This window comes from Ranitomeya variabilis, chromosome 3 (assembly GCF_051348905.1).
Source record: "Ranitomeya variabilis isolate aRanVar5 chromosome 3, aRanVar5.hap1, whole genome shotgun sequence".
Taxonomy (NCBI): Eukaryota; Metazoa; Chordata; class Amphibia; order Anura; family Dendrobatidae; genus Ranitomeya; species Ranitomeya variabilis.
In genome coordinates, this window is record NC_135234.1 from 785,177,816 (window position 1) to 785,190,852 (window position 13,037).

At 44.8% G+C, this 13,037-nt stretch overlaps 1 protein-coding gene across 1 annotated transcript in view; it reads left to right on the top strand.

The window, feature by feature from the left end:
* LOC143817524 (transient receptor potential cation channel subfamily M member 2-like) overlaps positions 1-13,037 on the top strand; it is an 868,795-nt gene that overhangs the window by 208,798 nt on the left and 646,960 nt on the right. The window contains exons 16-17 of the mRNA XM_077299005.1: positions 12,102-12,214; positions 12,305-12,412. Coding sequence (XP_077155120.1) covers positions 12,102-12,214; positions 12,305-12,412 — 221 coding nt within the window. The remainder of the gene's footprint in view (positions 1-12,101; positions 12,215-12,304; positions 12,413-13,037) is intronic.

Below are 13,037 nucleotides of genomic sequence, written 5' to 3' on the forward strand. Positions count from 1 at the left end.
GTCAAATGGCGCTCCTTCCCTTCCGAGCCCTGCCGTGCGCCCAAACAGTGGTTTACCCCCACATATGAGGTATCAGCGTACTCAGGACAAATTGGACAACAACGTTCGTGGTCCAGTTTCTCCTTTTACCCTTGGGAAAATAAAAAAAATTTCGCTAAAAGATCATTTTTGTGACTAAAAAGTTAAATGTTCATTTTCTACTTCCATGTTGCTTCTGCTGCTGTGAAACATCCGAAGGGTTAATAAACTTCTTGAATGTGGTTTTGAGCACCTTGATGGGTGCAGTTTTTAGAATTTTGTCACTTTTGGGTATTTTCAGCCATATAGAACCCTCAAACTGACTTCAAATGTGAGGTGGTCCCTAAAAAAAATGGTTTTGTAAATTTTGTTGTAAAAACGAGAAATCACTGGTCAAATTTTAAGCCTTATAACTTCCTAGCAAAAAAAAAAATTGTTTCCAAAATTGTGCTGATGTAAAGTAGATATGTGGGAAATGTTATTTATTAACTATTTTGTGTCACATAACTCTCTGGTTTAACAGAATAAAAATTCAAAATGTGAAAATTGCAAAATTTTCAAAATTTTTGCCAAATTTCCGTATTTTTCACAAATAAACTCAGAAATTATCGACCTAAATTTACCACTATCATGAAGCCCAATATGTCACGAAAAAACAATCTCAGAATCGCTAGGATCCGTTGAAGCGTTCCTGAGTTATTACCTCATAAAGGGACACTGGTCAGAATTGCAAAAAACGGCCAGGTCATTAAGGCCAAAATAGGCTGGGTCATGAAGGGGTTAAATAATTAAAAACACAACATGGGGATGCCTCTATTCTCAATAACTAGCCTTTCCCATGCTGACAGCCAAGGGTTTCAGCCCACAGCTTTCCGTTTTGCCTGGCTAATTAACAAAAATACATGGGAACACACGTCAGTTTTTTAAAAATTATTCATTATAATGCAATTGATGGGTCAATTGATGTCACTTTTAACTGGCGTCTGCCCCTAATTTGAGCTGTTTTGGCAGCTTTTTGCCGCTTTTTTTGGCGAACATTGGGACGTTCACCTAACCAAACCGAACGTAATGGAACAACATGGGATGGAGGATGACAGGTCCTCTGTACCCATTAATGGAAGAAAATGGGATGGAAGATGGCATGGCCTCTCTACCCATTAATGTGAGAATATGGGATAGTTGATGACAGGACATCTTTACCCATTAATGGGACAACATGAGATGGAGGATTACGGGGCCTCTGTACCCACTAATGGAAGAACATGGGATGGAGGATGATGGAGCCTCTGTACCCATTAATGGGAGAACTTGGGATAGAGGATGACATGGCCTCCGTACCCATTAATGGGAGATCGTGGGATGGAGGATGTCACGAATCCTGCCGGATAGGTCAGGGATCCCACCAATATGTTACGGTTCACAGGGAAGATACCTTTATCACCCCACCACTCACACCAATTTGTCATGAACTTGGGGTGTTTGGTTGCCCCTGGTTCTCTCTAAAGGGGACTTATGTATATCCCACTTCCCAGTTCCAGTTTGGAACTTTCAGCTCTCTGGCACCCCCTTACCCTCAGGTCAGTCAGGGTACTGCACCTAGGGTAATTAGTCGCCAGAAAGGCTGCCTGCTATGAACTGGCTATTGGGCACGCTGCAGCGAGGCCAAAATAACTACTCCCACTCAGGCGGGAACAATAACTATTAATGCTGCCGTCGCTACAAAGCCTCCCAAATGCACAGGACAAATTCTGCTGTCACCAGCTCTGATTTTCAAAGTATTCACGGGTCTGGAGCCAACCCAAATCAGTATCATAATTCACTTCAGAGGACGCAACAGTTCGTTATAGAACAAGGAGAGACAAGCTAGTGCTTTTATATATATATTTTAGATTTTATCGGAGCTGGAGTATCAACGTATGTTTGGATTTGCTGCTGCTTTTATATTTTACTCCAAAAAAGGTATGCAGTGTTTATAGAGGTATAAAAAGATATTATAAAGGAGACAAATCATTTGTACATTACAATTACAAATAAAATGGGATTAAAATTGAAAAGAACACTTACAGGTCGTTATGTCATTGCATCATCATGGCTGGCCGTGTGCTGAGGAGGAGGGGCTACATCTAGGTGCATATCATACATCTGTACAGCAGCTAGACCCCGGACAAAAGACACTGCAAGACTGCTGTCCTACTAAGTTATCTCCCAGCCCAAAACCTAGGCACTCCCCTTGTGGTGACCTCACTTAGAGGCTGAAACCTCCCCTTTTCTTAGAGGTATGAAATGCCATTTTTACGCATATCTCGCTGTATGAACCTTCGTATAAGAAAGCCACAATGATCAGGATGTGCCCCACATCATGGGTATTCTTTTAAGTGTAAACACGGAGTAATTACATGACCTGCTTAAGGAGAAGTCCACTCTTTGCACTCGAAGCGTTTAGCTGCTAGCGGTTTCAGTGAGGTATTGATCTATCGATGGACATCCGGAATATATAATTCTTATATATCTAGCCCGCATCCGTGCCCATATATATCACTTTAATAGAACAAAGAATCCCCTGCTTTCTGTACTCTTTAAGTTGAGCCTCACAGTGGCAAACAAAGACATTCCTTGGGGAGGGGGAAATGAGTGGCTTGAATTCCACTGTGCAGCTGGTGTCTGTTCTCTGCTCTTGGATGTAGCAGAGCTCAGTGTGCATGATAATACACAATCAAATAGCTCACGTTCTTGACAGAGGATAACTGTACCCCTTAATGGGAAAACATTGGAAGGAGCATAACAAGGCCTCTGTACCCACTAATGGTAGAACATGGGATGGAGGATGACAGGGCCTCTGTACCCATTAATGGGAGAACATGGGATGGAGGATGACAGAGCCTCTGTACCCATTAATGGGAAAACATGGGTTGGAGGATAACGGGGCCTCTGTACCCATTAATAGGAGAACATGGGATGGAGGATGATGGGAACTCTGCACCCATTAATGGGAGACCATGGAATGGAGGATGATGGGGCCTCTGTACCCATTAATGGGAGGGAATGGAATGGAGGATGATGGGACCTCTGTACCCATTAATGGGAGAACATGAGATGAGGATGATGGGGCCTCTATACCCATTAATGTGAGAACATGGGATAAAGGATGACAAGGCCTCTGTATCCATTAATGGAAGAACATGGGATGGAAGATGACATGACCTCTCTGCCCATTAATGTGAGACTATGGGATAGACGATGACAGGACATCTTTACCCAATAATGGGAGAACATGAGATGGAGGATTATGGGGCCTCTGTACCCATTAATGGGAGAAGATGGGATAGATGATGACATGGCCTCTGTATCCATTAATGGAAGAACATGGGATGGAAGATGACATGACCTCTCTACCTATTAATGTGAGAATATGGGATAGATGATGACAGGACATCTTTACCCAATAATGGGAGAACATGAGATGGAGGATTATGGGGCCTCTGTACCCATTAATGGGAGAACATGGGATGGAGGATGATGGGGCCTCTGTACCCATTAATGGTAGAACATGGGATGGAGAATAATGGTGCCTCTGTACCCATTAATGGTAGAACATGGGATAGAGGATGACATGGCCTCTGTACCCATTAATGGGAGAAGATAGGATGGAGGATGATGGGGCCTCTGTACCCATTAATGGTAGAACGTGACCTCTGTACCCATTAATTGGAGATCGTGGGATGGAAGATGACAGGGCCTCTGTACCGATTAATGGGAGAACATGGGATGGAGGATGAAGGGGCCTCTGTACCTATTAATGGGAGAGCTGTTGTGAATTTGGATTCTGGGCTCCCCCGGTGGCTACTGGTGGAATTGAACTGGTGTTGTCATCTTCTCTGTTCACCTGTTCCCATCAAGATGTGGGAGTCGCTATATAACCTTGCTGCTCTGTTAGTTGCTTGCCGGTCAACAATGTTATCAGAAGCCTCTCTGTGCTTGTTCCTGCTCCTAGACAACTACTAGATAAGTTGGACTCTTGTCCATGTTTGTTTTTGCATTTTTGTTCCAGTTCACAGCTGAAGTTTCGTTACTGTGTCTGGAAAGCTCTTGTGAACAGGAATTGCCACTCTGGTGTTATGAGTTAATGCCAGAGTTTTAAAGTAATTTCTGGATGGTGTTTTGATAGGGTTTTCAGCTGACCATGAAAGTGTCCTTTCTGTCTTCTGCTATGTAGTAAGTGGACCTCAAATTTGCTAAACCTATTTTCATACTACGTTTGTTATTTCATCTTAATTCACCGCCAATACATGTGGGGGGCCTCTGTCTCCTTTCGGGGTATTTCTCTAGAGGTGAGCTAGGACTAATATTTTCCTCTGCTAGCATTATTTAGTCCTCCGGCTGGTGCTGGGCATCTAGAATCAACGTAGGCATGCTACCCGGCCACTGCTAGTTGTGCGTTAGGTTTAGTTCATGGTCAGCTCAGTTCCCATCTTCCAAGAGCTAGTTCCTATATTTGCTGATGCTATGTTCTCTTGCCATTGAGAACATGACAGTTTGACCGGCCACTAAAGGGTTAAAATCCTTGGCTGAGAAAGGAGAGAAATAAGAAGTCTGCTGAGAATTTTTTTTTTTTTTTTTTTTTTTCTCCTTCTAATCTTTGAATGGCTCTGTGTCCACCTGTTTGTAATGGATCTTCAGAGTGTAACTGCAGGTTTGAATAATCTCGCCACGAAGGTACAAAATTTGCAAGACTTTGTTTGTCATGCACCTGTATCTGAGCCGAGAATTCCTTTGCCGGAATTTTTCTCGGGGAATAGATCTGGGTTTCAGAATTTTCGAAATAATTGCAAATTATTTTTGTCCCTGAAATTTCGCTCTGCCGGAGACCCTGCACAGCAGGTCAGGATTGTGATTTCCTTGCTCCGGGGCGACCCTCAAGACTGGGCTTTTTCATTGACACCAGGGGATCCTGCGTTGCTCAATGTGGATGCGTTTTTTCTGGCCTTGGGGTTGCTTTATGACGAACCTCATTTGGAGCTTCAGGCAGAAAAAACTTTGATGTCCCTATCTCAGGGGCAAGATGAAGCGGAAATTTACTGTCAAAGATTCCGTAAATGGTCTGTGCTTACTCAGTGGAATGAGTGCGCCTTGCGGCGACTTTCAGAGAGGGTCTCTCTGATGCCATTAAGGATGTTATGGTGGGGTTCCCTGTGCCTGCGGGTCTGAATGAGTCCATGACAATGGCTATTCAGATCGATAGGCGTTTGCGGGAGCGCAAACCAGTGCACCATCTGGCGGTGTCCACTGAGAAGTCGCCAGAGAGTATGCAGTGTGATAGAATTCTGTCCCGAAGCGAGCGGCAGAACTTTAGACGGAAAAATGGGTTGTGTTTCTATTGTGGTGATTCTACTCATGTTATATCAGCATGCTCTAAGCGCACTAAAAAGCTTGATAAATCTGTTTCCATTTGCACCTTACCGTCTAAGTTTATTCTATCTGTGACCCTGATTTGCTCTTTGTCATCTATTACCACGGACGCCTATGTCGACTCTGGCGCCGCTTTGAGTCTTATGGATTGGTCCTTTGCCAAACGCTGTGGGTATGATTTAGAGCCTTTGGAGACTCTTATTCCTCTGAAGGGGATTGACTCCACCCCATTGGCTAATAATAAACCACAATACTGGACACAAGTAACTATGCGTATTAATCCGGATCACCAGGAGATTATTCGCTTTCTGGTGCTGTATAATCTACATGATGATTTGGTGCTAGGATTGCCTTGGCTGCAATCTCACAACCCAGTCCTCGACTGGAGAGCTATGTCTGTGTTGAGCTGGGGATGTAAGGGGGCTCATGGGGATGTACCTGTGGTTTCCATTTCATCATCCATTCCCTCTGAAATTCCTGAGTTCCTGTCTGACTATCGTGACGTCTTTGAAGAATCCAAGCTTGGTTCATTACCTCCGCACCGAGAGTGCGATTGTGCCATAGATTTGATCCCGGGTAGTAAATACCCAAAGGGTCGTTTATTTAATCTGTCTGTGCCTGAACATGCTGCTATGCGAGAATATATAAAGGAGTCCTTGGAAAAGGGACATATTCGTCCATCGTCATCTCCCTTAGGAGCCGGTTTTTTCTTTGTTTCAAAAAAAGACGGCTCTTTGAGACCATGTATCGATTATCGGCTTTTGAATAAAATCACTGTAAAATATCAATACCCATTGCCGTTGCTGACTGATTTGTTTGCTCGCATAAAGGGGGCCAAGTGGTTCTCTAAGATTGACCTTCGTGGGGCGTATAATTTGGTGCGAATCAGGCAGGGGGATGAGTGGAAAACCGCATTTAATACGCCCGAGGGCCACTTTGAGTATTTAGTGATGCCTTTTGGTCTTTCAAATGCTCCGTCAGTTTTCCAGTCCTTTATGCATGATATTTTTCGCAATTATTTGGATAAATTTATGATTGTGTATCTGGATGATATTCTGATTTTTTCGGATGACTGGGACTCTCATGTCCAGCAAGTCAGGAGGGTTTTTCAGGTTTTGCGGTCTAATTCTTTGTGTGTGAAGGGTTCTAAGTGTGTTTTTGGGGTACAGAGGATTTCCTTTTTGGGATATATTTTTTCTCCCTCTTCCATTGAAATGGATCCTGTCAAGGTTCAAGCTATTTGTGATTGGACGCAGCCCTCTTCTCTTAAGAGTCTTCAGAAATTTTTGGGCTTTGCTAACTTTTATCGTCGATTTATTGCTGGTTTTTCGGATATTGCTAAGCCATTGACCGATTTGACTAAGAAGGGTGCTGATGTTGCTGATTGGTCCCCTGACGCTGTGGAGGCCTTTCGGGAGCTTAAGCGCCGTTTTTCCTCTGCCCCTGTGTTGCGTCAGCCTGATGTTGCTCTACCTTTTCAGGTTGAGGTCGACGCTTCTGAGATCGGAGCTGGGGCAGTGTTGTCGCAGAAAAGTTCTGACTGCTCCGTGATGAGGCCTTGTGCCTTCTTTTCCCGTAAATTTTCGCCCGCTGAGCGGAATTATGATGTTGGGAATCGGGAGCTTTTGGCCATGAAGTGGGCTTTTGAGGAGTGGCGCCATTGGCTTGAGGGGGCCAGACATCAGGTGGTGGTATTGACTGACCACAAAAACTTGATTTATCTTGAGACCGCCAGGCGCCTGAATCCTAGACAGGCGCGCTGGTCATTATTTTTCTCTCGGTTTAATTTTGTGGTGTCATACCTACCGGGTTCTAAGAATGTTAAGGCGGATGCCCTTTCTAGGAGTTTTGAGCCTGACTCGCCTGGTAACTCTGAGCCCACATGTATCCTTAAGGATGGAGTGGTATTGTCAGCCGTTTCTCCAGACCTGCGGCGGGCCTTGCAGGAGTTTCAGGCGGATAGACCGGATCGTTGCCCACCTGATAAACTGTTTGTTCCTGATGATTGGACCAGTAGAGTCATCTCTGAGGTTCATTCTTCTGCGTTGACAGGTCATCCTGGCATTTTTGGTACCAGGGATTTGGTGGCAAGGTCCTTCTGGTGGCCTTCCCTGTCACGAGATGTGCGAGGCTTTGTGCAGTCTTGTGACGTTTGTGCTCGGGCCAAGCCTTGTTGCTCTCGGGCTAGTGGATTATTGTTGCCCTTGCCTATTCCTAAGAGGCCTTGGACGCACATCTCGATGGATTTTATTTCAGATCTGCCTGTTTCTCAGAAGATGTCTGTCATCTGGGTGGTGTGTGACCGTTTCTCTAAGATGGTCCATTTGGTTCCTCTGCCCAAGTTGCCTTCTTCTTCCGAGTTGGTTCCTCTGTTTTTTCAAAATGTTGTTCGTTTGCATGGTATTCCTGAGAATATCATTTCTGACAGAGGGACCCAATTCGTGTCTAGATTTTGGCGGGCATTCTGTGCTAGGATGGGCATAGATTTATCTTTTTCGTCCGCTTTCCATCCTCAGACGAATGGCCAGACCGAGCGGACTAATCAGACCCTGGAGACATATCTGAGGTGTTTTGTGTCTGCTGACCAGGATGATTGGGTTGCTTTTTTGCCATTGGCGGAGTTCGCTCTCAATAATCGGGCCAGCTCTGCCACTTTGGTGTCCCCGTTTTTCTGTAATTCGGGGTTTCATCCTCGATTTTCCTCTGGTCAGGTGGAAACTTCGGATTGTCCTGGAGTGGATGCTGTGGTGGAGAGATTGCATCAGATCTGGGGGCAGGTGGTGGACAATTTGAGGTTGTCCCAGGAGAAGACTCAGCTTTTTGCCAACCGCCACCGTCGTGTTGGTCCTCGGCTTTGTGTTGGGGATTTGGTGTGGTTGTCTTCTCGTTTTGTCCCTATGAGGGTCTCTTCTCCTAAGTTTAAGCCTCGGTTCATCGGCCCGTATAAGATATTGGAGATTCTTAACCCTGTTTCCTTCCGTTTGGACCTCCCTGCATCCTTTTCTATTCATAACGTTTTTCATCGGTCATTATTGCGCAGGTATGAGGTACCGGTTGTGCCTTCCGTTGAGCCTCCTGCTCCGGTGTTGGTTGAGGGTGAGTTGGAGTACGTTGTGGAGAAAATCTTAGACTCTCGTGTTTCCAGACGGAGACTCCAGTATCTGGTCAAGTGGAAGGGATACGGCCAGGAGGATAATTCTTGGGTGAATGCATCTGATGTTCATGCCTCTGATCTGGTTCGTGCCTTTCATAGGGCCCATCCTGATCGCCCTGGTGGTTCTGGTGAGGGTTCGGTGCCCCCTCCTTGAGGGGGGGGTACTGTTGTGAATTTGGATTCTGGGCTCCCCCGGTGGCTACTGGTGGAATTGAACTGGTGTTGTCATCTTCTCTGTTCACCTGTTCCCATCAAGATGTGGGAGTCGCTATATAACCTTGCTGCTCTGTTAGTTGCTTGCCGGTCAACAATGTTATCAGAAGCCTCTCTGTGCTTGTTCCTGCTCCTAGACAACTACTAGATAAGTTGGACTCTTGTCCATGTTTGTTTTTGCATTTTTGTTCCAGTTCACAGCTGAAGTTTCGTTACTGTGTCTGGAAAGCTCTTGTGAACAAGAATTGCCACTCTGGTGTTATGAGTTAATGCCAGAGTTTTAAAGTAATTTCTGGATGGTGTTTTGATAGGGTTTTCAGCTGACCATGAAAGTGTCCTTTCTGTCTTCTGCTATGTAGTAAGTGGACCTCAAATTTGCTAAACCTATTTTCATACTACGTTTGTTATTTCATCTTAATTCACCGCCAATACATGTGGGGGGCCTCTGTCTCCTTTCGGGGTATTTCTCTAGAGGTGAGCTAGGACTAATATTTTCCTCTGCTAGCATTATTTAGTCCTCCGGCTGGTGCTGGGCATCTAGAATCAACGTAGGCATGCTACCCGGCCACTGCTAGTTGTGCGTTAGGTTTAGTTCATGGTCAGCTCAGTTCCCATCTTCCAAGAGCTAGTTCCTATATTTGCTGATGCTATGTTCTCTTGCCATTGAGAACATGACAGAGAGCATGGGATAGAGGATGACATGGCCTCTGTACCCATTAATGGGAGAAGATAGGATGGAGGATGATGGGGCCTCTGTACCCATTAATGGTAGAACATGGCCTCTGTACCCATTAATTGGAGATCGTGGGATGGAGGATGACGGGGCCTCTGTACCCATTAATGGGAGAACATGGGATGGAAGATGACTGGGCCTCTGTAATCATTAATGGGAGAACATGGGATGGAGGATGACAGGGCCTCTGTACCCATTAATGGGAAAACATTGGATGGAGGATGTCATGAATCCTGATGGATAGGTCAGGGATCCCACCAATATGTCACGGTTCACAGGGAAGATACCTTTATCATCCCCACCACTCACACCAATTTGTCATGAACTGGGGTTGTTTGGTTTCCCCTGCTTCTCTCTAAAGGGGATTTATGTATATCCCACTTCCCAGTTCCGGTTTGGAATTTGCAGCTCTCTGGCGCCCCCCTTACCCTCAGGTAAGTCAGGGTACTGCACCTAGGGTGATTAGTCACCAGAGAGGCTGCCTGCTATGTACTGGCTATTGGGCACACTGCAGCGAGGGCGATATAACTACTCCCACTCAGGCGGGAACAATAATTATCAATGCCGCCGTTGTTACAAAGCCTCCCAAAGGCACAGGACAAATTCTGCTGCCACCAGCTTCGATTTTTCCAAGTATTAACGGGTCCGGAGCCAACCCAAATCAGTATCATAATTCACTTCAGAGGACGCGACAGTTCGTTATAGAACAAGCTAGTACTTTTATATTTTACTCCAAAAAAGGTAGGCAGTGTTTACAGAGGTATAAAAAGATATTATATTATAAAGGAGACAAATCATATGTACAATACAATTACAAATAAAATGCGATTAAAATTGAAAAGAACACTTACAGGTCGTTATGTCATTGCATCATCTTGGCTGGCCGTGTTAAGAAGAGGAGGGGCTACATCTAGATACATGTCATACATCTGTACAGCAGCTAGACCCCGGACAAAAGACACTGTAAGACTGCTGTCTTACGAAGTTATCTCCCAGCCCAAAACCCAGGCATTCCCCTTGTGGTGACCTCACTTAGAGGCTGAAACCTCCCCTTTTCTTAGCGGTATGAAATGCCATTTTTACGCATATCTCACTGTATGAACCTTCGTATAAGAAAGCCACAATGATCAGGATGTGCCCCACATCATGGGTATTCCTTTAAGTGTAAACACGGAGTAATTACTTGACCCGCTTAAGGAGAAGTCCACTCTTTGCACTCGTTGCGTTTAGCTGCTAGAGGTTTCAGTGAGGTATCGATCTATCAATGGAAATCCGGAATATATAATTCTTATATCTCTAGCCTGGATCGGTGCCCATATATATCACTTTAATAGAACAAAGAATCTCATGCTTTCTGTACTCTTTACGTTCAGCTTTACAGTGGCATTCCTTGGGGTGCAGGGAAATGAGTGGCTTGAATTCCACTGTGTTGCAGGCAGAGAAAAGAAGAGGGGGTCGTATCTGCAGCGGGTGTCTCTTCTCCGCTCTTGGATGTAGCACAGCTCAGTGTGCGCGAAAATACACAATTAAATACCTCACGTTCCTGACAGAGCATAACTGTACCCATTAATGGAAAACATTCTCTACTCCCCTCTTATCTCCTCTTCCCACAATCGTATACAAGATTTCTCTCGGGTATCACCCCTACTCTGGAACTCTGTACCACAACACATCAGACTCTCGACTACCATCGAAACCTTCAAAAAGAACCTGAAGACCCACCTCTTCCGACAAGCCTACAACCTGCAGTAACCACCGATCAACCAAACCGCTGCATGACCAGCTGTTTCCTCGCCTACTGTATTCTCACCCATCCCTTGTGAGCCTTCGCGGGCAGGGTCCTCACTCCTCCTGTACCAGTTATAACTTTTATTGTTTAACATTATTGTACTTGTTTTTAGTATGTATACCCCTCCTCACATGTAAAGCGCCATGGAATAAATGGCGCTATAACAATAAATAATAATAATAATAATAGAGAATAACAGGGCCTCTGTACCCATTAATGGGAAAACACTGGAAGGAAGGTAACAGGGCCTCTGTACTCATTAATGGGAAAACATGGGATAAAGGATGACACGGCCTCTGTACTCATTAAGGGGAGAACATGGGATAATGGATGACAGGGCCTCTGTACCAATTAATGGGAGAACATGGGATGGAGGAGGACTCCAAGGACAATGCATTCTCCATCCACACTACCTAAAAACAGAGTGGACAGGTGGATTCATTTTATTCCAGAATTTTGAATTGACCTGAACCTTATAGTAAATCCTCACCTGGACCAAAAATGGTGCAAAACACTCAAGAGCTAAGGTGTCTTAACCACCAAGGGGCAAATTGTGAAGTATATTTTGGTGGTCTCACCAGCGGTGTACAGAGGATACATTTCACCTGGTGTCTATGGTGATCTCACCTGCTGTGTATACAGAAAATATGGGTGACTTGGTGTCTATGATGGTCTCAACTGAAGTGTATACAGAGGATATGTTATATTTGTGTTTTTGGGTCTTGTTGGGCTTTTGATGCTTTTCAATCTACAATGTGGATCTGAGTTTTTATTTTCCTTCTCGCCAGATGTTCCTCACTAAGACGTGGTGGGGGAGATTGTCCTTGGAGAATGGTTTTATCCAGATCATTCTATGTATGTTACTCTTCCCACTCATCTACAGTGGTCTCATCACATTCAGGTGGGCCTGGTGCATGTAACCTTATTATTCCCTTATCTGATATACAGATGGCCGTTATAATGCAGCATTCTCACCTCATCCTCATTACAGGAAAGGCTATGTGTCCAACCGTTCTGGGGTGGAAGTCATCACAAATGAGCGTCAGAGCACAAGAAGTCGCCATGAACAGAGGAAGAACAGTATACAGCGCCACCAAGGGTGAGTGCTGAGGAAAGCACAAGGGATGCTACTAAAAAGTGGAAAAATACAAGTTCCCATCCTGTGCCCCTTATGCTTTAGCCTCCACGATGTTCATTTTGATGTCAGACAGTGTTTTCAACTGCTATAAGGGGGCCATTGGCTAATCAATCAGAACATAAGTATTGTGAGCTACAAATCCAGCAGAGAACATATTATCCTTCTTCAAAATCAGATAGAATTTTATTTTCTGCTGGCTATATACTTTCCGTTGCATCAGTCTGTCCAAATATTGCCTGAGGGCTTAGCCTGACTATACATTTCTTTTGGTCTAGGCCTATCCAAACAATGCTCGAGGTTTCAGCCTGTCCATAGAATTCTCCATGTTTCATCCTGTCCATAGAATGCTCGAGGTCTCAGCCTGTCCATAGAATATTTGAGGTCTAAACCTGTCCATAGAATGCTTGAGGTCTCACCCTGTCCATAGAATGCTCGAGGTCTCAGCCTGTCTGTATAATGCTTGAGGTCTCAGGCTATCCACACAATACTCGAGGTCTCAGCCTGTCCATAGAATGCTTGCGGTCTCAGGCTATCCATACAATACTGAAGGTCTCATCCTGTCCGTACAATGCTTTAGATTTCTGTC